The sequence below is a fragment of the Carcharhinus amblyrhynchos genome, chromosome 14 (assembly GCF_965287045.1).
Source record: "Carcharhinus amblyrhynchos chromosome 14, sCarAmb.v2.hapA, whole genome shotgun sequence".
In the NCBI taxonomy this organism is placed as follows: Eukaryota; Metazoa; Chordata; class Chondrichthyes; order Carcharhiniformes; family Carcharhinidae; genus Carcharhinus; species Carcharhinus amblyrhynchos.
In genome coordinates this window covers 70,522,299-70,548,980 of record NC_137337.1, presented here as the reverse complement: position 1 = coordinate 70,548,980, position 26,682 = coordinate 70,522,299, and the positions used below count along the sequence as shown (strand labels likewise).

The 26,682-nt window shown below is 42.5% G+C and overlaps 1 protein-coding gene across 1 annotated transcript in view; it reads right to left on the bottom strand.

The window, feature by feature from the left end:
* LOC145352304 (deubiquitinase DESI2) overlaps positions 1 to 14,438 on the bottom strand; it is a 177,408-nt gene extending 162,970 nt beyond the window's left edge. Inside the window, exon 1 of the mRNA XM_080202057.1 lies at positions 14,349 to 14,438. Within this exon, the coding sequence (XP_080058183.1) occupies positions 14,349 to 14,387 (39 nt within the window). The 5' untranslated portion in view covers positions 14,388 to 14,438. The remainder of the gene's footprint in view (positions 1 to 14,348) is intronic.
* Between the last annotated feature and the right edge of the window lie 12,244 nt (positions 14,439 to 26,682).

Sequence of the window (26,682 nt, the reverse complement as noted above, 5' to 3'; positions counted from 1 at the left end):
ATTTAGCATGGCCAATGCACCTAACCACTATGTCTTTTGGGGGAAACACCCAGAGAAAGCCCACGCAGACACAGAGAGAACATGCAACCTTCGCACAGACGGTGACCCAAGCCGAGAATCAAACCCAGGTCCCTGGTGTTGTGAGGCAGCAGTGCTAACCACTGTGCTGCCATGCTGCCCCAAATAAATTCTAGGAATGGAGAAGAGACAAGCTGAAGGTTCAGAAACAATGACTGCTCATTGAGGGAGCCATACCAGAGTGCAAAGGAACAAAAGCTAAAACTGCTGGAAAATCTCAGCAGGTTTGACAGCAGCTATGGGGAGAGAATAGAGCCAATGTTTCGAGTCTGGATGACCCTTCATCAGAGTTGACAAATTGCAAAAGAATTCTGCTGCCTCAGATTCGGACTCAGAAACTGAGAGCAAACTGGGTAAAATCACAGATGACATTAAATGAGAAGAGGGGGACCTTTAGTGTTGACAAGTGTAAAATGTAATTCACATTGAATCACTTGCAACCAACAGATAGAGGAAGTTTGGCATGGTAGCACAGTGGTTAGCATTGCTGCTTCATAGCACCAGGGACCTGGGTTCGATTCCCGGCTTGGGTCGCTGTCTGCGCAGAGTTTGCAAGTTCTCCCTGAGTCTACGCAGGTTTCCTCCGGGTGCTTCGGTTTCCTCCCACATTCTGAAAGACATGTAGGTTAGGTGCATTGACCCAAACAGGCACCGGACCATGGCAACTAGGGGAATTTCACAGTAACTTCATTGCAGTGTTAATGTAAGCCTTACTTGTGACGAATAAATGAACCTTAGATTCTTCAATAACATCAGGTGCAAGACAGCTTTCTAATATATTGCCCTATCACCATCACTTAATGGCTAATAGGTTTGGACATGGTGAGAGACACTCCGGGAGAACAGTTCTGGCTCAGATTCACAATCAAAACATCACCACTCATTCACTTCCCTTTTCTTCTTGAAGGTAGCAGTTCAGGCTGGCAACTTTCTAATCATAGAATCCCTGCTGCACAGAAGGAGGCCATTTGGCCCATTGAGTCTGTGCCAACCACAATTCCACTGGGCCACATTCCCACAACCCTGCATGTTTATCCAGCTAATCCCATGACACTAAGGGTCAATTTAGCATGGCCAATCAACCTAACCCGCACATCTTTGGACTGTGGGAGGAAACTGGAGCACCCAGAGGAAATCCACACAGACACGAGGAGAAAGTGTAAACCACAGACAGACAGTCATCCGAGGCTGGAATTGAACCCGGGTCCCTGGCGCTGTGAGTGCTAACCACTGTGCCACCATGCTACCTTCTAAGTAGCCATTTTTATCATATCTGAGCGACAACACTGAGCAGTGAAAAGGAGCATAGTTGAGTTTACTTCGGTCTACACTTTCCAGCAGGTTATCTGAAAATCAAACACTCCCTAATTCTGCCCCTCCTTAACCCAGGGTACTGGAGCCACTTGGAATATCCACCGTACAAGTCAGTTGTTGCCAGGTAACTGAGCATACAAGGTAGCTTTTAAAAAAGGCTCCCAAAGCTGTAAATTTACAATTCCATTAAATACTGCATTTTTGATCACCAGTGTCAATAAGAGGTAATCTGCATTTAATATTTACTGATAAAAATCAATTTGCCAAACACAACATAGGGCTCCAAATGATTAGTGTTCCAGAAAAGGTCAGATTGCTTCTCACTGAAATCAAAGAACACTATAGTATGCAAAAATTAAACATAGCTCAGATTAGGTGCTGGAAAAACTTGTCAATGAAAGGAAAAGGAAACAGCTAATAAAGGAAAAAAGTATATTGAAAGAGCAAAGAAAGATTTGCATTTATATAGCACCTTGCCTGACCTCAGAACATCCTGACGTGTTGTCATTGTTGTAACGTAGGAAAAGTGGCAGTCAATTTACAATAAGAGGTCTCACGACACTAAGTTAAAGTCTAACAGGTTTATTTGGTACCACAAATGTTTGGAGTGCCCCTTCGTCAGATGAATCTCACCTAATGAAGGAGTAGTGCTCCAAAAGCTCATGATTCTAATATACCTGTTGACTTTAACCTGGTGTTGTGAGGCTTCTTACTGTGCCCACCTCAGTTCAACGTCAGCATCTCCGCATCATGGCGACCAATCAATTTACATACAGCACAAACAACTATAACAAACAAATTATCTGTTTTTAAGTGATGTTGACTGAGGGATAAATATTGACAGGAATTCAGAAGAAATTCCATCCCTTCAATATCACACTCCCTCCACCCCAGCACAACCTCACCTCCCCCCATAAGATCATACGAATTAGTCCATCAGCCCATCAGGTTTGTTCCATCATTCAATCATGGCTGATATGATTCTCAACCTCATTCTCCAACCTTCTCCCTATAATACTTGATCTCCTTATTGATCAAGAACCTATCTATCTCTGTCTTAAAGACGCGCAATGGCTTGGCCTCCACAGCACTCTGTGGCAATGAGTTCCACAGATTCACCATCCTCTGGCTGAAGAAATTCCTCCTCATCTCTGTTTCAAAGGAGCGTCTCTTCACTCTTAGGTTGTGCTCTCAAAATCTAGTCTCTCCCACTAGTGGGAACATCCTCTCCACTTCCATTCTAGCTAGGCTTCTCAGTATTCTATAAGTTTCAATTAGATTCCCCCTCATCCTTCTAAACTCCATCAAGTATAAACCCAGATTCCTCAACCGCTATTCATATGAGAAACCCTTCATTCCAGGGATCATTCTTGTGAACCTTCTCTGAACCCCCTCCAAGGCCAGCACATTCTTCCTTGGGTATGGGGCCCTAAATTGGTCACAATATTCCAAATGGGGTCTGACCAGAGCCTTATACAGCCTTAGCAGCACATCCCTGCTCTAGCCCTCCAGGAGTGAATGCCAATATTGAATTTGCCTTCCTAACTGCCAACTGAACCTACATATTAACCTTTGACCAACTGCCGAAAAATTGGCCAGTGGGGACCATAACATTCTGCCTCGTAGTCACTATATTTAACCAAGATTGCAAATAATTCCGAAGGTCACAGTTTCACTTTGAATGTGTACAGTGAATACATTATCAATGAAGTTCCCCTTATTACGTAGCCCTTGATACCTTAGTCACTATTGGGATTTGCTTCAAGTTTCCAACTATCTGAACATTGGAATCATTGAACTGAAATCCATGTCCCCGGCATTTCCAATACCATCCCAAACAAAATACTACGCCAAAATAAAAGCAAAATACTGTGGATGCTGGAATCTGAAACAAAAACAGAAAATGCTGGAAAATCTCAGCAGGTCTGACAGCATCTGTGGTGGGAGAATAGAGTAAGAAGTCTCACAACGCCAGGTTAAAGTCCAACAGGTTTATTTGGTAGTAAAAGCCACTAGCTTTCAGGGTTTTGGGGTCAAACCCCGAAAGCTAGTGGCTTTTACTACCAAATAAACCTGTTGGACTTTAACCTGGTGCTGTGAGACTTCTTACTGTATTTACCCCAGCCCAATGCTGGCATCTCCACATCGTGGGAGAATAGAGCCAACATTTCGAGTCAGGTTAATTCTGTTCTCTCTCCACAGATGCTGTCACACCTGTTGAGATTTTCCAGCATTTTCTGAAAATATTATGCTGACCCAAACTGGAACAAGCTTTGACCAGAGTACTGATTATATTGCATCTCCTATTAACTAGCAAAGCTTGGGATTTTGCAAGAACTATTAAAAATGTATTATTAGCTTGGGTGCCCTTTAATCAGCACAAAACATTAGCATTTCCGAAACCTGCAAGCAAAAAAGGATATCGTCCACAAATTGCACATCTTTTACCAGCTCAATGCTTCAACTGAACCCAATTCTGGACTAATCCCAGCTGGGGACCAATTCTGAGGCAGCCTACTATAAACTGTCATTGGATCATTAAATGTTCATGATGTCCCCTATTTTGTCCACCCTATTTCTCCTCCAATATCCTCTGCACTATTCCACACATTGTGGAGTATATACTATTATATGTGTAGATAATAGTGAAACTACATATTGTATAGTAAACCATTTAATTGATGCCTTATTGATTCAATCCTCTAAAAAGAGATAAACGTGGCAAAATATTCCATGGCTCATAATGCTGAGTTCCTGGGGTAGTGGAAAATCCTGTGGTGTGTCATTGTCAGTGCTGAATAATACAGATCACAATGTCAAAATGATATCCTGATTACTTGCTGTTCTGATTTCAAAGGATCTGAAAGAAATGGCTGGGATTTGGAGAGAATCCCTATGGTGCAGAAGGAGGCCATTCAGCCTATTGAACCTGCACAGACCACAATCCCAGCCAGGCCTTAGCCCAGGACTCCATGCTCTTAACCTAGCTAATCCCCCTGTCACAAAGGGGCAAATTAACATGGCCAATCAACCTAATCCGCACATCTTCGGAGTGTGGGAGGAAACTGGAGCACCTGAAGGAAACTCACGCAGACACGGGGAGATCAGATCCTCCTGCACATAGTTTTTCCAAACTCATCAATTTCACTGCAAACTGAGAAATCACATTTCTTAAAAATAGTCATCGGAAGAAATAGTTTCCGTCCCTTACATTCTCTGGGGAATCTGCCTGCAGTTATGCTTTACCCTCCTCAAGTTCAGCTCCCAGGACTCTGTGACAGCAGTTAATAAGAAGAACAAACAAAGAACAAAGAAAATTACAGCACAGGAACAGGCCCTTTGGCCATTCAAGCTTGCACCGACCATGCCGCACAACAGAACTAAAACCCCCTGCCCTTCTGGGGACCATATCCTCTATTCCCAGCAATGCTTGGCATCTTTCATCTAGGCAGCAATGGTTTGCATCCCAGAGAAATAGGCATGGAGGAGGTCTTATCCCCGAACAAAATTGGAAAAAACCCCATTGCAGCAAATTTGTAGTTGCGTCTGTGAGCTGACTCCAGTTTGCAAATAGGAATTTTTAACATTTACACTCGCAATTCCTGATAAGGTCACTTTGAAGACTGCATCAATAATAAAGGTCATTCTCATTCATCCCATTCAAATCCAAAAAGCATTGTGTGACAGCTCCATACATAGAGGCAGAAGTTGCACAAACTACAAAGCAAACAAGTTCAGGGAGGTAAATATTTGTGGGCCGGATACATTATTACTTATTAATGAAAGACCTTTGCATTCAGCTTATTTTAAATGCTGATAGTTTTGTCATTGCTTTCAGTGAGACATAGTTAAGTACAAAACTCATTATATTCCACATAGCAGACCAATAAACTAATGACAGATAATTAACCCAGTCTCTTTCTTTGTAAAATAAGCCAGGAGAATGATTCTGTTTGGAGTTTATGACCCTCAGCTGGCTTGCTTTGATGTTCTTGTGTTTTTTTCTCTGGCTCGTGAATGATCCACATGCATTTAATCCAATCCACATAGGTTGCATAACCTGTATTCTGGAAGTAAACTGAAGTACTCCCAGGTGGGAATGGGGAAATAGTTCGTGGGTAATCTGGAGTTCTTTGGAATTTAGGATGAATTGTAAATATTCAGGGCAGTGCATGAATGGAAATGTCCCCATTCAGACCTCTGGAGTAATTAAACACTCATCCCTAATTTGCAAACAATCCAATGCTCATCCACACACATTGGGTGCAATGTTACAGCCTGGCCAGCCAGTGGGGTTTTCCAGTCCTGCCAAAGTCAATGGATTTCGAATGGTTCGCTGTATTTTATACTCCCACTCTGATGGGACTGTAAAATTCCACCCATTATCCCTAAGATTGATATTAGTGATATTTATGGGTGATTATTTAACATTTAACAGTTGTAATTCCTTTATTCATAATGCAATGGACAGGATGTTCTGGCCACAAGGGCCCTAAGACTGGAAATATCCACCTAAGGTCAATGGAAGTTTAAGTGGTCTGCTGAATTTGCCGTCCCGCCCAGGGATTGGAAAGTCTAACCCAGTACATACACATGCAAGCACGTACTCAAGCATATGCATATACACACACACAAACACACACACACACACCTCTCATTTCATGTTCCTTGTCTACAGATCTGTAACACCCATAGAAATAAAGGTTTTTAAAGTTTATTTGTTAGTGTCACAAGTGGGCTTACATTAACACCTCAATGATGTTATTGTGAAAAACCCCTTGTTGCCACACTCCGGTGCCTATTTGGGTACACTGAGGGAGAATTTGGCACAGCCAATGCATCTAACCATCACATATTTCAGACTGTGGGAGGAAACCAGAGCATGTGGAGGAAACCCACACAGACACAGGGAGAACGTGCAAACATTACATAGTCAGTGAGCTGAGGCTGGAATTGAACCCAGGTCCCTGGCGTTGTGAGGCAGCAGTGCTAACCACTGTGCCACCACGCTGTAAGAATAAGAATTGGCCATTCAGCCCCTCCAGCCTGTTCTACCATTAAATTACATCTCAGCTGACCTGTATCTTAACTCCCACACCAATTTCCTTGATTTCATAATATTTAACACTCTTGCCTTAACAAAACCTATCAATCACACCTTTAAAATATTCAATTGCTTTGGCCTCAATAGGGGTCTGTAGGAAAATATTCCTGATTTCCATCATGTTTTATTTGTTTGCTGACCTCACCTCTGAATCACCATACATCACACTGATGTCCATTATGCAATCACATTAACCCCCTTCCACTGTGTAACATTCGTGTCTGCAGTGCACAGAGGTATAACATTCCTGAAAATATAAGAATCCTACACAGTTCTCAATACAACACTTATTTTCTGTAAAAGTCCATTGAGAACTAGCATTGTAAAGCTGAACTTGTCCTGATAAGTAATTTGAGGCTACACAGCAAATTAAATAGCTATATTCTTGGTGGGCTAATAGGAGTAAAGGAAAAGTGACAATAACTACTAAGGCAGAAGGGTTTGGTGTGTATATTAAACATAAAAGCATCAGTGTGTCCAAGGCTGCAATGAAATCCCCGTATTTTGCTATCTTCTGTTAAAAATGCACTTATTCATCTGCAATAATTTACATTCCATCAGCTGCAATGAATTCTCAATTGAACAAGATTGACAGAGGAATGGAAAATACGTCCCCCTAACATCAGGTACCAAAACCACAGTGGGGGGTAATGATATCCTCTACATGTTAGCAATAATGGGACAATATCTCATGTTACTGTTTCCATAAAAAAATGTTTTTAAATCGTTCTAGATGAATGCATAAATGGCTTGGCTCGAATCAGTATCTAGAGGAAATTTTGTCATTCGATTTGTGATGTGGTTAATGAATAGCAACAAGAGGAATCTCCAGCTTCCGATATAAAATAAAGTTTATTTATTAGTCATGAGAATGCTTACATTAACTCTGCAATTAAGTTATTGTGAAAATCCCTGAGTCTCCACAAACCGGCACCAATTTGGGTTCATGGAAGGGGAATTTAGAATGGCTAATCCACCTAACCAGTACATCTTTGAACTGTGGGAGGAAATCAGAGGAAACCCACACAGACACTGGAGGAGGTGCAGACTCCATACAGTGACCCAAGTCCCTGGCAATGTGAGGCAGCAATGCTAATGGTATGTCTCACTGCTGGTAATGAGAACATAGAACATAGAACAGTACAGCACAGTACAGGCCCTTTGACCCTCCCTGTTGTGCTGAGCTATGTCCAAACCCAAGATCAAGCTACCCAACTCCCTATCACTCTTGTGTGTTCCATGTGCCTATCCAATAACCGTTTGAAAGTTCCCAAAGTGTCCGACTCCACTATCACAACAGGCAGTGCATTCCACACCCCAACCACTAACTCTAAGTAAAGAACCTACCTCAGACATCCCTCCTATATCTCCCACCATGAACCTTAAAGTTATGCCCCTAGCAACAGCTACATTTTTTTGTAATGAAGGGGAATGGAGATAGGGGGGGAAAATGCAGCCAGTTAAAAGATCAGCCATTATCTTATTCAATGATGAAATCTTCTCGAGGGAATCAAAAGGCCTATTCCTGCTCCTCATTTCCGATTTTCTTAACGATAGTCATTTGGTGAATCAGACTTGCAGACCCTGTGGGAGTTGCTTGTTTCTTACCCGGGAAGTATCTGCTTTGACATAAAATATACATGTTACCGTGGAATAATCGATGATGCCTTTTGACTGTTCACTGCCGCACATTTTCTAAACTTGATGTGCAATGAGTTCTTTGTACCCTGAGGTAATGAACATCAAACCAAACCAACGTGCGACATAGAACATTATTAACATCATTCTGACAGAGGTACTGCTGATCCCACACGTGATGTGAAGTGACTTTAAGAAATCAGTATCGGGCAATGAGAAAAATGCTGGTCAAATACACCTCATTAAACGCCATGATAAGTTGTTCAATGCAGGAGTGCCTTCGTTTCAATTCATGAAATGGTTTTGGTCCTTTTAAAAAAAGTTTTTAAAAATGTATGCAGTATTATGTATGCAAGGAGCGGCACAGTGGCACAGTTGTTAGTGCTGTTGCTTCGCAGCGCCAGAGAACCGGGTTCGATTCCAGGTCACTGTCTGTGCGGAGTCTACACGCTCCCCCTGAGTCTGCGTGGGTTTCCTCTGGGTGCTCCAGTTTCCTCCCACAGTCCAAAGATGTGCGGGTTAGCTGGCTTGGGCCATGCTAGATTGCCCTTCAGTGTCAGGGAAACTAGCTAGGATAAATGCATGGGGTTAAGGAGATAGGGTGGGATTGTAGTTGGTGCAGATTTGGTGGGCCAGATGGCCTCCTTCTGCACTGTAGGATTCTATGATTCTATTGATGTATAAAGAATACCCTAGCCTTAGCTGTGATTACACTGTCTGTTCTCTTTGCTTGAATTTAAGAGCAGATCTTGAACTGAGTGCACTGAGTGGTGAAGTTATAAAAACAGTTTGTGATTGGGGAATGCATGCACATGTGTTTTGTTTCTTTGAGGAATATTGTTGTTCTTGTAAATAGATAGCCACTAAAACATGACAAATCAACATTTGTCATTGCATCCTTTTATACAATTCTATTACAGATATGAATAAGATCTTTGTAACTTTTGTATAATATGCTTCTGTATACATATCATATACAGCATATTTCTACACTTGTGTAATTTTCTCCATTTACCTGTACCTCGTTATCTAATATACAGTCAGAAAGTCTAACAGTTTTTCTTGGCACCAACCATGGTGTCAATTTTTTTAAGCGCTTTTCAATATGTAATAGAAGAAAGTTGGGTGTCTGTCTCTAAACTTCCTTTCCCATTACTTTATGAGCTCAGTGACACTGAAGTTTTCTATCTGTCTGCTGTACTGTTCTCAAATCTATTCACAGCAAACTGGCAATTCAGTATCACAATAAGCTTGATTGTAACATGACAGATGATCATATTCCCCACAGATATTCAACCCATTATTCAGGCACAACTAAACTCTGATGGGATATGGTTAACTTAATGTTGGATATCTCCGGTGGTGGCATTTATGCAACTCATGACTAAGATTTTATGTAACCATATAAATAACTAGCATTGTAACAGGTTACTTACAAACTGAGTTAATATTCTAGATTCTATAGAGTCTGGAATTTATATAGGATCATCCTGTAAATCAATGACTTTGCTGCCCCACTACCAACTATTCTGTTAATCCCCTCTTCCCTGCCTCCTCCACCTTCAACTCCAATAAGTATAAGGACTAGTAATCCAGAGACCCAAGGTAATGTTGTGGGGACCCAGGTTCAAATCCCACCACCATAGATAGTGAAATTTGAATTCAATAAAAATCTGGAATTAAAAGCCAATGATGACCATGAAACCACTGTCGATTGTCGGAAAAAACCATCAGGTTCACTAATGTTCTTTAAGGAAGGAAATTTGTCATCCTTAACCTGGTCAAGTTTACATGTGAATCCAGAGCCACAGCAATGTGGTTGACTCTCAACTGTCCTCAAGGATGGGCAATGAATGCTGGCCCAGCCAGCGAAGCCCACATCCCATGAGCGAACAGATAAAAACAAAATCATGGACTTCTTTGTCACTAAGATCAAAAACATCCAATCAGTTGCCCTCCCTGCTTCAATCCTTCCCCTGAGTTCACAAGGCCAAGTGGCTCCCCTAAGCTTGAACTGGTATCTGTCTCTAGCTTCCCTCCTATCTCCACTGACGCTCCATTCCAGTTCATTTTCCATGAGACCCATCTCCAACCCCACTCACCCTATTCCTTTTAAATTGCTCACCACCCAACCTGATATTGTCACTGGGAAAGTATTTCAGAGACCCAGCATAATGTTTTCGGGTTTGAATCCCACCATGACAGATGGCAATAATTGAACCTGATTTTTTTAAAAAATGAATCAAAAGTCTAATGACCATAAAACCATTGCCAATTTTTGTAAAAACCCATCTGATCCCCTTATGATCTACAAATGACTCCAGACCCACAGCAATATGGTTGACCCTTAAATTCATTGTGTTTGTTCAAGGCAGAGATTGATAGGTTTCTGATTAACAATAATGCATAGGTTATGGGATAATGTGTGTAAAAGGCATTGAAGTCTCTGATCAGCCATAATTGTATTGATTGACAGAGCAGATTTGATGGGCTGAATGGCCTACTCCTGTTCCTATGTTCCTTCCTGACCTCTATGTAAGTTAATAGCGTTGAGGGGAGATGTGGGATGGGATGGAGAGGGCGTGGGTGGGATGCACCTTTAGAGTCAACGCAGACTCGATGGGCTGAATGGCCTCTTTTGACAGTGTAGTGATTGTATTCTCTTCTAGTATTGTTTACAGTTGCCTCATCTCTGATTCTATCCCCCTCCCTTTCAAATCTACCATCGCCACTCCTCTACATGAACAAAAACACTCCTAATCTCTACCTGTGTAAATTATAGGCCCAAGGCAAACCTCCCTTTCCTTTCACAAGTCCTTAATCATCCTTTCCTAAGGTGTCATTGGTGATATGAATAAGATTCCTGTCAATATTATATAACATGACCTGCTTTCAGAGGTGTGACACTTTTGGATATATCTTTGGAAGTTTGCCACCTTCCAAACCCATGCCCATTTTCTCACAATCTGTGTTTAATCAATGTTCCCAGTTAATGGTTCCTCATCCCTTTTTTTTAACTTGCCTTCAGCCTTTGACACAGTTGCCCACGCCTTCCTCCTCCAACACCTCTCCACCATCATCCAATTGGGTGGGACAGCCCCTGCCAAATTCCAGTTTTATCTATCTAATAGCAACCAGATGATAATCTTCCCAGTTCCACAATGTTGCCTTTGCTGCACCCCGCACCCGCCCCCACCCCGCCTCCAGGATTTATGCATGGCCTCTTCCTATTTCTCATCTACATTTTTGTTCCTCAGCAGCATCATGTGAAAAATATATTAGGTTCTATATGTACACTGATGATACCTAGCTCTAGCTTACTGTCAATCTCTTCACTGTCTCTGATTTGTCACAGTGCTTATCCAATATCCAATATCAAATGAGAAGGAGCTTTGTCCAATTTTCTATTGGAAAGACCAAAGTCAGGGAATTTTTCTGTCCTGTCCATCACAAGAATTGTAGTGGACAAAGGATGAGCCATGGAAAGGCCCGTTGACCTCGGAGGCGATTTTCTGGTTTTGGGTCAAGCATGGCCAGAAAATCCCACCCAAATCCAGATGCAGTATAATTTGGATAAATGATAGATTATTCACTTTGGAAGCAAAAACACGAGGCAGATTACTACCTGAGTGACTGTAAATTGGGACTGGGGAATGTATAGTGGGACATGGATGTCCTTGTGCACTAGTCACTCAAGGTAAGCATGCAGGTGCAGCAGGTGGCAAAGAAGGCAAATGGCATGTTGGCCTTCATTGCCAGAGGCTTTGAGTACAATGTGTTGTTTCAATTATACAGGACCTTGGTGAGGCCACATCTAAAATATTATGTGCAGTTTTGGTGTCCTTTTCTGAGGAAGGATGTTCTTGCTCTCAAGGGAGTGCAGTGAAGGTTTGCCAAACTGACTCCAGGGATGGCGGGACTGATGTGTGAGGAGAGATTGACTAGGTTAGGATTGTTTTTGCTGGAGTTCAGACAAATGAGGGGGGGAATCTCATAGAGACTTATAAAATTCTAACAGGAATAGGGCAGGGTAGATGCAGGAAGGATATTCCAAATGGTGGGAGAGTCCAGAACCACGAGTCACAGTCTGCGGATTTGGGGTAAACTATTTAGGACAGAGGTGAGGAGACATTTTCTTCACCCAGAGAGTGGTGAGCCTATGGAATTCATTACCACAGGAAGCAGATGATGTCAAAGCATTAAATGTATTTAAGAGGTGGCTAGATTAAGCACTTGGGCATATGGGATCAAAAGTTATGAGGTGAAAACAGGATTAGACTATTGAATTGGATGATCAGCCACGATTGTAATGATTAGCAGAGCAAGCTCAAAGGGTCAAATGGTCTCCTGAAGCTCCTATTTTCTATGTTATTTGTCTTGGACCCTCATTCCAAACTCCTTTCCTGCCTCAACTGACTCCTTCACTCGCTGGCAACTGTCTGAAGGTAAATCAGCCCCTCTGAAATATTGCAGTTATATTTGACCCTAAATTGACCTCTCCATCTTGTAACTGCCCCAATGGCAAAACTTCCTATTTTCATCCTAATAGCATTGCCTGACTCCACCCCTGCAGTTGTTTATCTGCTGCTGAAATCCTCCTGTTATCTCTAGACTTGGTCATTCCAATGTTCTTGAGACCAGCCTCCAATCTTCCACCCTCCATGAATTACAGTGAATACAAACTCAGCTGCCCCTATCATAACCCATAGCAATTTAATTTACCCACTACCCCCTATGCTTACTGAGTGACACTGGCTCTTGGTCCAACAATGTCTCAATTTTTAAATTATCTCTCTTCTTTTTCAAAGTCTCATGGATTCATCCCTCCCCTCTCTTTAACTTCTTTCAGCCTTCTGAGACCCCTACACTCCTCTAATGTTGACCTCTTAAATATCCCAAATTTTAATTGCAGTACTGCTGACAACTGTGCCTTCAACTGTCAAGTCCCTGACCTATGAAATTCCCTCCTTAAATTTCTCTGTCACTTTCTTTCCTCTTCAAAAGTGCTTCCTGGAGCTTATTTCTTTGACCTGGCTTGTCCTTTTATCTCCTTAAAGACTTGGTGTCAAATTTTGTTTGATTATGTTCCTGCGAAGCGCCTGTTAAGAGACATTTTATTATGTTGAAAGTGCTCTATAAATGTAAGTTATTGTTATAACCAACAAGTGTTTTCACAATCAAAGTGCAGACTTGAGAGCTTTTTACTCAATTTTGAACTGAGGTCAATCTTCAGACACAAGACAGCACCAACAACAGTGACTTGAACAAAAGCTGATTGTATGGTAGAATGTGGGTGCTTGTGATTACTTTTCCCACATGTTATCAGAAAAAAATCACTCTGTTGTATATCATCTGGAATATAAAATGGGTGACTTGGAGTGATTATAAGTTAGTAGTCTTGCTGAGAGGTTGCTCCAGTAAGCCGTGAGTAATTTATCACTTGAATCCCAAGCTACACATGGGTAATTAGTTCCCAGATGAAATTTCTTTAAGGCATTTTCTTTCCTTCACTTCTCCATGTCATTCACCTTCTCAAGACTGGAGTAAGGAGAGCAGTTTCCTGGCTGGTCTCTGCTAATACCTGCTTGAAAATCATCTACTAGTACCCCAGAGCAGCCAAGGGTGACTCTCCATCTCATAAGAATCTGTGTAACCTGTCACACAGTAATCCATTATCTGGATTACCAACACCTATTATACATTGCTCAAGGAGTTGTCATTACATTTAATTTTGTAATATGAAAACACAAAAAGGCTGGGGCACGTATTACTGCTGGATCTGAAATAGCAAGAGAGCGTCTTTACTGTATGCCCCTATGTGTTGATGCCAAACAGTAATGTCACTGTGAATGATTTTACCAAATGCACTAATATCACATTCAGGAACAATTATAAAGATGCAAAAGATTTGCAAAAGCAGAAAAAATACAACATCGAGTTTCAAGAAGACATGATCTTACAATCCAACCTTAAAGGGAAAACAGAGATTCACCCAATACAAACAGAGTGCTACTTATAACTCGCTTGTATCCAATGTAAATACACATCAACCTATCTGTCAAACCTGCTAATGTAAATGCTATTCCTCCTGCAACAGCAATAGCTAGCTATTTAACAATCTCTGGGGAGAAGGCCAACAATGATCCCTGAATTTATCTAACAGTCAACTGGATGCAATGTTTAATCAATCGAATGGGTGCTGTTTAACACTCACCATATCGTAAACATTGAGAATCACTGGTTCATTTGCCATCGCTCGTTGCAAAGATCACACAGTTCCAATAATCCTTAAATTAGTTACTGGCCCCTGTTTGCTCCCACTGACCCACTCTACTGTTGCATCAAAGATCAAACATGCGGGACAATTTTCTTCTTTTTTTCATACACAAATCCGAAATGCATCCAGTCTCCAAAAATACACAGCGAAGATTGGATTCCCTCTACTTCGGGCAATGTGATTGAGTGAGTGTGGTGACAGTTCATCCATGGGAAGTGCCCCTCTCTACGAATCCAGCCTGCCGGCTAGAAAACCATATTGTGCATTTAAACAGAGAGAGAAAATGCATCAGTTAAAAATTATATATCATTGCATGAGACGCCTCTGACCCGTTGGGGAATTCTTCATGTCCACTGACTCTTTCCCTGGTTTCAGGAGATGGAGCTAATTGAAGTGCAGGTTACTTTTGCCCTCTCCGGGGGCTGTTAGCAGCGAGCGGAGCTGTCCAAGGTGTAATACGGCCGATAGCAGTGGCAAAAGGGAGCTGTCCAAAGTGCTGAAGCGGGTCGCCGCGGTGAGCGGAGCTGTCCAGGGTATTGAAGCGGGTGGCGACGGGGAGCGGAGCTGTCCAATGTGCTGATCGGTTGGCACTGGCGATCGGAGCTGTCCAGGGTGCTGATACAGCGAAGCCTGGCTGGAGTGGGATGACATCACTTGAAGCGGCTCCCCAGTCAGGCTTTTAAAGCAGCCCTAGCAAAAAACTGAGATGGAGATTGCTGCGATCCGGTTACATCATAAACGTCCACATCTCCAAAAGGCCCGGGCACGCTTAAAGCTGGACTGCAATGATTGGGAGAGCTCCCTGTGCAAACCATGGAGCAGGTGTATTAAGCACGGCCAAAATAAACTAAAATATAAAACGTGACTCTTTATTTGCTTGAAACATTGTAAACCATCTTCCAATAAATGAGTGGACAACTTTAAATAGGAGCTTCTGCTTTTGCTTAAAGCGTGATGGGGACGAGTGGGAAGACCCTGATTTACAGGTGTTCACTCTGAAATAAATACTCTTCCTTCAAGATTCAGCACTGTACAAGGACCGGTTCGTGTTAAAATGTAAGCACCAGTTGCTAACAGCGCCGCCAGCGTGACTTGGAACATATGCTCACAGCGCCTTGCATTTGCGATCTTCATTGCAAAGATCAGCTGCTGCTCCAAGTTCATCCGCACATCACTGCACACTGCTTTTGCAACAGTTCAGCTTTAAATCCAAGCAGTTGGAATTAGATACCGATAGCATTTCAGGGATCCAAAAATAAACCATCTCATCCTAACCTTTCACAGAACCACTGACACGTGATTTTCTTGTGGTTTCTAAGGGAAAGGGCAAAAACATGTCTAAGTCAACTCCAGCTTATTTATACTCCAACTGCTTCTGACGGCAAGAACGCAAAGGGAAGGGGCCTATAATTAACAGATACAGTAGACAAGGAGTTCGTTTATACTTTAACTTAATCTCAATCTCCCCATTCCATATTTTTTCAAATCATAAAAGTACTGTGACCGATACATAAAGTGGATAGAATCTGCATCTTAACCCTCCTAATCCTTAAATTGCTTCAATTCTCTTGAAAGTTGTTGCCAACAGCTGTTTTTTAACCCAGGAATTCGGCATTTCAATATTCCTCCCTCAAGCTAACTTTTCAATCCTTGGCCCAACTTTGCCAATGCAAAAACTCAGTAAAGTCAGGCGTGAGGTGAATAGCATGATCCACCCCGTCCTCCAGGCCTATTGCCCCTTTACCAAAGCCCAAAAATGGCCGAGATCTGGACCGCACCCGAAATGGGCGCAATGGCCATTTGCATGCATTTAACTTGACTTAATGGGCTGTATGTCCAACTTTGCTGGCACTTCTCCCCTTTAGCACCATGTTCGTCCATCCAGGATTGGTGCTAAACAGACACGCTCCACAAAAGTCCGATTCAAGCACCCAGTTAGTGAGGAAGTAAGTGTGGAGCGACTGAAGGCTCTCTGCTTGAGATTGGTGTGGGAGGGAAGGTGCGTCCGACTGTCTCTGCTTGAGATCGGGAAGGGGGTGTGTGGGCTCCACTGCCATGCTGCCTGAGATCTGTGAGGGGAAAGGGGGGTGTCCTGCCACTTTGCCTGAGATCAGTGAAGAGGAAGGGGGGCCCGTGATCGGTCTGGGTGGTGGGGAGGGGAGTAGGGGGATAAGGGGATCAGTAATGTTGTGAGGGTGGAGTAATGTCTGTGGGGGCCAGGGGGAGGCATTATCCGGTCCAGGAGGGATGTTGCAGGGGAGCTGCATTATATCATTTTTTTTTCTTTTGTGCATGCGTGGTTGGAGGTGCTGATCAGAGCTACAGGATTTTGAGTGCATTAAGCCCTGTCCACAGGCTTGTGCAGCCTGATTCAGAATTGTTGATTTTTTTTAGGCAGAGTGCGTAGGGGGATGCCTGAGGATAGGTCTAAAAGTTGGATCTGAAACTTCCCAGATTCAAGTCTACCCAGAACGTAGAATCAAAATAGTAAAATAGGGCCCCTTGATTCAAGATTTGTAGGCTGAAGGATCTTTCTCTGGTGATTTCATGCTACAATGTAAACAAACCTGAGCCTCAAAAGCCTTCATAGACTTATTAAACAAACCTATGATTTTAATCTCAGGATGTTAGAGCAATCTTTAGTTATGAAATTGTTGACTCTAGTTTTATCAGACTTCAGTCTCATAAAATGGAGCCCAGCACAAGTATGAGAGCCAGCTCATCAATGTATAAAGTAAGCAAAGCAAAGCATGGAGGCCACTCTCCTGTAATGTGTGTAAGTCCACCTCCTGAACTACCAAAGAACACAGACATATCACCTAGACAGTAGGAAGCATGTAGACATTACGACCGAAGATCCTCAACATCAGTAGGTGAAACAGATCTATCTCTAACAATGATAACTGTCTGGTTGGGAAATTAGACACCATCGACGCAAAAGTATGAAATATGATGCCATTGACTAAACTGGGAGGAATTTGATACAACAAGCTATACCGTCAATAACATTGCAGAACTGTTTACTTTTTGGCATTTTTGTCTTATTGTAATTTAGCAGTGGTCTCTTCAATTCAGTAGGAAATCTCACAACACCAGGTTAAAGCCCAACAGGTTTATTTTGTAGCACAAGCTCTCGGACTGTTGCTCCTCCTTCAGGTGAGTGAAGGTGATGGTGTGGCCGAGTGGTCTAAGGTGCTGGATTTAGGCTCAAGTCTCTGCTGAGGCATGGGTTCAAATCCCACCACTACCACTGTTCAGCGTATATCGTTCCTTTAAGGAGAAAGGCAAGAGGGGAGGGATTCACACTGCAGCATGACCTCCTAGGGCCAAATGTTCAGTGTCACTCAGCTGGAAAAGGAGCGAGACTCCGAAAGCTGGTGCTACCACAAGTTGGACTTTAACCTGGTGTTGTGACACTTCTTACTGTGCTTACCCCAGTCCAACGCCGGCAACTTCACATCACCTCTTCAATTCAGCCAGGTAGTACAAACCGACTTCACAATTCGTGTGCCCACAGCAACGCAATACGAATGTTGCGTAGAAGACCACTGGGATGAAGGAAGGGCCACACTGAAACAAACTGTACCATGCAAGTTATACTGCTATGAGCAAGCTGAGTGGCTTATTTTGAAATTAGCCAACAAACATTCAAATGGTAAGGCATTATTTGAGCATGAACTATTCAACAGTCGATAAGTTGGTTTGAAACTTCACAGGGACTGTATCAGGTCACTCAGCACCACCTTTGCTAAAATACAGGGTGTATAATAAATATCAGACCATATGGCCATAAGACATAACTGCAGAATTAGACCACTCAGCCTATCACTGCTCCACCATTCAATCATGGCTGATATTTTTCTCATTCCCATTCTCCTGTCTTTTCCCCATAATCCCTGATCTCCTTATTAATCAAGAACCTATCTATCTCTGTCTTAAAGACATTCAATGACCTGGCCTCCACAGCCTTCTGCAGCAAAGAGTTCCACAGATTCACCACTCTCTGGCTGAAGAAACTCCACCTCATGTCTGTGTTAAAAGATCATCCTTTTAGAACCATAGAACAATGGAACATTATAGCACCGAAACAGGCCTTTTGGCCCTTCTTGGCTGTGCCGAACCATTTTTCTGCCTATCCCACTGACCTGCACCCGGACCATATCCCTCCACACCCTTCTCATCCATGTACCTGTCCAAGTTTTTCTTAAATGTGAAAAGTGAGTCCGCTTTCACCTCTTCATCTGGCAGCTCATTCCACACTCCCACCACTCTCTGTGTGAAGAAGCCCCTCCCTAATATTCCCTTTAAACTTTTCCCCCTTCACCCTTAACCCATGTCCTCCAGATTTTTTTCTCCCCTAGCCTCAGTGGAGAAAACCTGCTTGCATTCAGTCTATCTATACCCATCATAATTTTATACACCCCTTTCAAATCTCCCCTCATTCTTCTACATTCCAGGGAATAAAGTCCTAGCCTATTCAACCTTTCTCTGTAACTCAGTTTCTCAAGTTGCAGCAACATCCTTGTAAACCTTCTCTGCACTCTTTCAACCTTATTAATATCCTTCCTATAATTAGGTGACCAAAATTGCACACAGTACTCTAAATTCAGCCTCACCAATGTATTATACAACCTCACCATAACATTCCAACTCTTATACTCAATACTTTGATTTATAAAGGCCAATGTACCAAAAGCACTCTTTACAACCCTATTTACCTGTGACGCCACTTTTAGGGAATTATGTATCTGTATTCCCAGATCTCTCTGTTCGACTGCACTCTTCAGTGTCCTCCCATTTATCTTGTATGTCCTACCTTGGTTTGTCCTTCCAAAGTGCAATACCTCACAGTTGTCTGAGGTTGTGCTCTCTCGTTCCAGTTTTTCTTACTAATGGAAACATCCTCTCTATATCCACTCTATCTAGGCCTCGCCTGTAAGTTTCAATAGCCAGAGGACATGGATGTAAGATGATTGACAAAAGAACCAGAGGTGAGAAAAGGGAAAATCTTTTTGCAAAAGTGATCAGGATTTCGAATTCACTGCCTGGTTGGGTTCTGCATACGGAATCAACAGTAGACTGTCAAAGGACATTGAGCAGATATTTGAAAGAGAAAAATGAATACAAGGGAAAGAGCCAGGAAGTGAAAACTGATGGGCTGAATGGCCCCTTCTGTGCTGTACTATTCTATGATTCAATAGTAAAAGTCTAAATTGAGTCTGGTTTTGTGATATTGTGTCGCCTGGTGGCAGAGTGCTTAACGATGCAGCCTCACAGCGCCTGGGACCCACATTCAATTCCAGCCTTGGGTGAATGTCAGTGTGAAGTTTTCATGTTCTCTCCACATCCATGTGGGTTTCCTCAGGGTGCTCTGGTTTCCTCCCACAGTCTAAAGATGTGCAGGTTAGGTGGATCGGCCATGCTAAATTCTCCCTTAGCATCGAAAGATGTGCAGGTAAGATGGATTGACCATGCTAAATTGCCCCTTAGTGTTCGAAGACATGCAGGTTAGGTGGATTGGCCACGCTAAATTCTCCCTTAGTCTCCAAAGATGTGTAGATTAGGTGAATTGGCTATGCTAAATTCTCCCTTACTGTCCAAAGATGCGTCACTCATGGTAGCTGTGCGGAGTAATGGGGGTAACAGTGGGAGGGTCCCATATTGTCCTATCTGGAAGAAATGCCTCTGCCTTGAGACACTCCAGCTCAGATTACTTGAGTTGGTGTGAAGAGATATTCTGACACATGAGGGAGGAGTAAGAATTCCAACATAGTTTTCTCCAGGATGCTCAAAGGAAAGGACAGACACAGGGAAGGAGGAGTGTGTTTGTCAGTCAACAAGATAGGTAGAATAGAAGGAGATAGAAGAGGAAAATTTATAGACGACTGTTTTGCCCCAACAAGTACAACATTTTTGTTACCTGTGAGGATGAGGAAAGAGACAGCAAGGAGGACAGCCTAGCAGCCGTGGATCAGGCAACTGTCCAGAGCAGGGTGAGCAGAATAGATTGGATTATTAGGGAATAGATTACATCCTATGTACCACACTCTAGAGTGTCAAAGGGTTGGTACTTACCTGATACAAGATTTGGGGATATTTCAATGCAGTGGAATTTAGAAATGTTTGGGGAAGATTTCCTTGTCAGGATTCACACTGTTACCAATGCCATGGAGGTCAAAGGAAGCAGAGATTATCATGAGTTAGCATTTAAATTAGAAAGCAGGTCCTAAACAGTGCCAATCTCAAGATTATTACCAAGGGACACAGTAATTGCCTTAGCAACAAAAAAGATGAAGAAAGCGCTGTGGGAAGAAGGGGGACAACTACATGGGACACTGGCACTAATACTAGGAAGGAGAGGACTATATTGTGGGGATGGATTGCATCTGAACCAGGCTGGGACTGAGATTCTAACAGAAAGGGTCAACAGGGTAGTAAAGATGCTGTTAACTAATAAGTGAGGAGATGAGGGAGAGTGTGGGTCTCAGTGAGAACTGTTAGTAAAAGATGAAGGAGGGATAAGAACAGAGTTCAAACCACAAACAATAAGATAGATTCTCCAGGACACAGAATACTAAAATAACGAAGATAGTTACAGCAGGAATGAGAAATTCCAAAACATGTTCTGCTAAATGACATGTGAAAGGTGGTATCTGGACAGAAGCACAAGTTAGGGCTCTTGCTCAAGCGTTTCATGTATAAAGTACAGAAATAGGAAAGACATTGAGTGATTAAGGGGTTCAAATATAGCTCACGAGGTACAGCACGGTGGTCATTACAGAGACAGAGATGCAAGCTGATCATGACAGGCAGTTCAATATTCCTGGCTCGAAGGGTTTTACAAAGCTCGGGAAACTGGGAGAGCGGGTGACCTAACCATTTAGGTCAGTTGGGGGAGTTTGTGCCTGAAGGATCAGATTGATTTGGGAGGATGTGGGGAGTTAAGAAGCAGTGCACTTGGTATCTCATCTGGAAGCCAGCTCCAACCCAACTTGTGCATTTAACCGGATTCACGTCGGGGCTGCTTGAAAACAACCCTGTCGGATTGTTAATTTCAATCTGTTAATCACCCAACTGGAGAGATCATTAATTAAAATAGAAAGTGCTGCGTTTAGCAGCATCGGTGGAGAGTGGAGCAGAGATAACATTATGAGTCAAATAGGACTTTTGTCTTCTTCTTGCATTCTTGCTTCTTGCTTCCCCTGGGCTGCATCTTCCTCCCATCAGGATCTCTCTCTGGCTCCTCACAGCCCCCAGAATCATATCTAGGATTCTATGAGGTTCAGGCTTAGAACATTAGGACTTCATTTGGATAATTCCTTCATGTGTTCTGCCACCTCTGGAATTCCTCAGCTGTCATCTTTGCGACGTCCCTTAAAGTTGTCATAGAGCTCCCTTCATTATCGATCATTAACATTTCTTGTGTGCATAGAGCTATCTGATCTGCACTCTAATGTAGAGATGCTGGCGTTGGACTGGGATGGGCACAGTAAGAAGTCTCACAACATCAGGTTTAAGTCCAGCAGGTTTATTTGGAATCATGAGCTTTCGGAGCACTGCTTGATTCACCTGATGAAGGAGCAGCGCTCCAAAAGCTCATGATTCCATATAAACCTGCTGGACTTTAACCTGGTGTTTTGAGACTTCTTACTGCATTCTATTGTGGCTGTGGGGATTGATTACTCACCTGCTTGGCTTTCCACAGTGCAGAAAGGATATATTGACTGATTTTGTTGGGAGAACCCAAGTCTTTTTGTCCTTTGCTGCCTGAACATTTTGCTGTTTAATTAAACCAACGCCACTACTTGAGATTGCTCCCAGATAGCTCTCTCGTGCATTTTTTTCCCTGTCTGTCATATTTCCGAGGCTCATCTTCAAGGAGTCCTTGAACCTTAATCTCAGCCTACCTTGAAGGTGATGTCGATACTTAAGTCATGTATACATGGTTGCCTTTGGCATTTTAGTGTCAGTCATGTGTACTGCATGTCCATGCCATCTCTGTTGGGAATGCTTAAATTCCACACATTTCTGCTCATTGAAGTCCCTCAGCATCAGAAACTTTGTCCTCCCATTTGATGTCCTGATTTTACAAATGCATCTCTTCCAGTTCCTTGTAGTGCCATTGGAATCGACACATGGGGGTGGGGGGTGGTGGTGGTGGTGTGCACCATCCTGATGGACCTGGAAACCTGGAAGTCAAGTATTAGTGCAGAGTTTGAATCTACTGTGAGAAATGCTAGATTTACCTTAGAGAATTCGGGCTCTAGCCAAACTGGACTGGGCGAACCTCATAAAATCCCGTCCGACGCCAACAGAGAATTCTGTTCTGCCAGCCTCGACCGCCCTAGTTCCAGGGTGGGTGTGCCGGTAAAATTCTGACACCTTTCCCCTTCCTTCCCCCTCCCCAAACAACTCCCAGCATGCCATCATGATTACCACCAACCCCCACCAGTTTCACATTATTAAGAAGAGGGCTTAGAGATGATAAAGCAACCAACAAGTGCTCAATGGCTAAAACTGAGGGAACAAGAGAGGACTCAGAATAATAATGGAGTTGTTTACATGATGTGGGCAAGAGAAGGCAAGAGAAGGAATAATAGATTTGAATTGGAAGGAAGTAACATATGACTAAGGAAATGACAAAACTGTACAGTGACCTCAGCTATTCATCACATTCATTCAAGACTGAGACAACACAACAGAGAGCTATATATCCAAATTTGCTAATGTCACATAGACTGTGCTACAGTGAATAGTGTAGACCAGAACATAGGATTGCAAAGCAAAGTGGGTAGATTTATTGAGTGTATGAAACAATGACATATGCTTTTTGACGCAAATAGATGTGAAGTCATTTATTTTGGAACAAAAAGCAATAAACGTGAGTATTCATTAAATGGTGAAAAGCTGGAAACAGTGTAGACCCAACATGATTTAGGGGCCTATATACATAGATTACTAAATTGTGGCAATTAGATGCAAAAAGATCAAAAAGGCTAATGATTTAGGAGGAAATTTTGAGACACATTTACGAAGTGTCACAAGTAGGTTTTCATTAACACTACAATGAAGTTACTGTGAAAATCCCCCAGTCGCCACACTCCGGCGCCTGTTTGGCGACACTGAGGGAGAATTTAGCATGGCCAAGCATCTAACCAGCACGTCTTTCGGACTATGGGAGGAAACTGGAGCATCCAATGGAAACCCACACGGATATGGGGAGAATGTATTGACTCCACACAGACAGGCACCCAAGCTGGGAATTGAACCCAAGTCCCTGGCACTGTGAGGCAGTAGCTAACCACTGTGCCACCGTGCTGCCCTGCTGCGAATAAAGTAGCCATAAGCTTAAGGGTGAAGGGAAAGGGGTATAACTTTAAAATCAGGACCAAGTCATTCATGAGAGAAATTAGGAAACAATTCCTTACAAAGCATGTTAATGTGTGAAACTCCCTCCTCTGAAAATTAACTTAGTTAATAAAGTTAATTCTAAGATGGTTGGTGTGGTTCTAGACAAGGCTATTAAAAGCCAGGGAGTTAAGATAAGCCAAGGATACAGATCAGCAATGGTCTTGTTGACTGACAGAACTTGTTTGAAGGGCTGCATTTCCCACTCCTATTCCAATGTAAACTTCAGTCTGTCAGTTATGAGAGCTGTTCTAAAATAGAGGTCGATATAAGATAGTGCAAAAAGGCTCAAAATGAAACACTTTATGTTATAAGAAAGGATGACTCAGTCATCGTAACAGAGAAGCTTAAACCCATAGGGCAGTCAGTGAACTATCAGCACGGATTATTCTACTTTCACTGGAATTCAAGCTGAAAAGTATGCTCTGGTAAATTCTATTTCAAATATTAGCTGGTTTATTTTACAAAACAGATAAAGTTGCCATAGTCCCAAATGACCATAGGCTGCTCACCCCTTTGAGGGGGGGATTGACTGGTGGTGATTTTAACCTGAGGATCATCACACCTAGAATCCCTACAGTACAGAAGGAGGCCATTCAGCCCTGCTCTGACAATGATCCCACACAAGCCCTATTCCTGTCATCCCATATGTTTACTCTGCTAGTCCCCTAATATTAATTGACAATGTATCATGGCTAATCCACCTAACTTGCACATCTTTGAACTGTTGGAGGAAACCGGAGGACCTGGAGGAAACCCACACAGACATAGGGAGAACGTGTAAACTCCAGACGGACAGTGACCCAAGCTGGGAATCGAACCCAGGTCCCTGCACTGCAATGCTAATCACTGTGCCACCGTGCTGCCCCAGCAAGGGGCAAGGTTGAGAAGGCAGGGCTTTTGCGAATAACCTCAGCATTTACACCTTTATAGGCTTTTCAGAAAAATACATGCATGTACAATATACAATTTACACAGTGAGAAAAGACCATCCCCTACAGCAGCAGTCTCCAAACTCTGATCCAGATGTGGCCCGCTGCAGGCCAGATGTGGCCCACAGACCATAGTTTGGAGATCCCTGCTCTACACTACTTGCCATTAAAGAAACTTTCAAGTCACGTGTTACTAAAGTAATAAATGCAGGTTCATTATTTTGACTAAAATATCAATAGATAGTTAGTCCAGACTTCTTGATTTGACCTGCCTAAATAAAACTCCTATTCACATACAGAAAAAAGTAGATTGATAGTGTGATGCTACTGTTCTTTTAAGAAATGTATTTTTAATCATGTTCTCTGCAGTTTGTAAACATGCCTTTTTTTCATTTTTGTCATTGGCACCATGAGGTCTGTACTGGCATCTTTTATTGCTGCTTAAATGGTTTAAATGGGGTTTTGTTTATTTTTAGTCTGGGCCTAATGCACTCTCTGGGAGTTTATGATCCTTTTTGAATTGTTGTGGAAGATTGATTGACAGGAACAGATGAGGTGGGACAGTTTTTTTCATCTCCCAAGAGTTCTTTTATTTTCAGTTTTGGCTGCTGGCTACTTAGAAGGATTTTGGACTCCAGGCTGGAGACAGTGTGTTTGTCACTCTCTCTGGTATTAGAAATTTTACTGGCTAGCCAGAAGCAGGTTTTCTTGCCTTCCTGGAGTGAAAATTTTGCTATAGGTGGTTTTCTAGCTGGAGAACAGAGTGGCTCTATCTCTACCGCGAGGTGCTGGGATTTCTAGAACGGAGAAGCCAGAGTTTCACTTCACCAACCAAAGGGCTAATTCACAGCAAGTGTCCAGTATCACATAAGCATTCGTATTTCCTGTGCTAAACCTGGGAGGGGATATGTTTATAAGGAGGTTTGTTGGTTGGGGCAGTGCATTTAGTTATTAAGGTTCATTCAACATCATGATTGTGTGTTTTTCTTTCTTGACTGTAATTGGTAAAAACTATTACTAATTTTCTTTCTATATGTTAACTGCATTCTGCAATACTCTGTCAGAGAGTCGGTACAGACTTGATGGGCTGAATGGCCTCCTTCTGCACTGTAGATAATCTTTGAAAGAGGGGGTTTATCCAGGAGGATACCAGGGATGAGGGAGCTCAGTTATGCGGAAAAACTGGAGTTCTACGCCTTGAAACAGAAAAGATTAAGTGGATCCCCATTACAGGTATTCAAATTGATGTGGAATTTTGAGAAAGCAATCAGTGTTTTTTGTGGCTTCTGGGTAATAAGATTCGTAGATTGAAAATAATTGGAAAAATAACCTGAGTGGAAATGAGGAAGTATTTCTTCAGACAGAGAGTTGTTAAGACTGAAAACCCATAATTGGAATTTATGGAATCAGATTCCAGAGTAACGTTCACAGAGGAATTAGACATAAATTTGAGGAAGACTAGGGTTTGTGGGTTAAGGGGAAACTGGAGCCAACATAAGACATAACAACCCATGAGCTGCCTCTTTGCTGTAGGATTCTATGATTCTATGACCCCATCTTTAACAGCCTCCCCAACATAATCTGTCATCTTCATAGACTTGTGTATATGTACCTCCAGATATCTCTGTTCTTACACCCATTTTAAAATTGTGACATTTAGATTATATTGCCTCTTATAATTATTCATACCAAAATTAATCACGTCACATTAATGCATTAACTTTTATCTGCCACCTATTTGCCCATTTCATTATTTGCATGGCATGGTGGCATACTGGTTAGCATTGCTGCGTCACACTGCCAGGGACCCAGGTTTGATTTCTGGTTTGGGTCACTGTCTATGTGGAGTTTGCACGTTCTCCCTGTGTCTGTGTGGGTTTCCTCCCAGTGTTAATGTAAGGCTACTTGTGACACTAATAAATCAACATTAG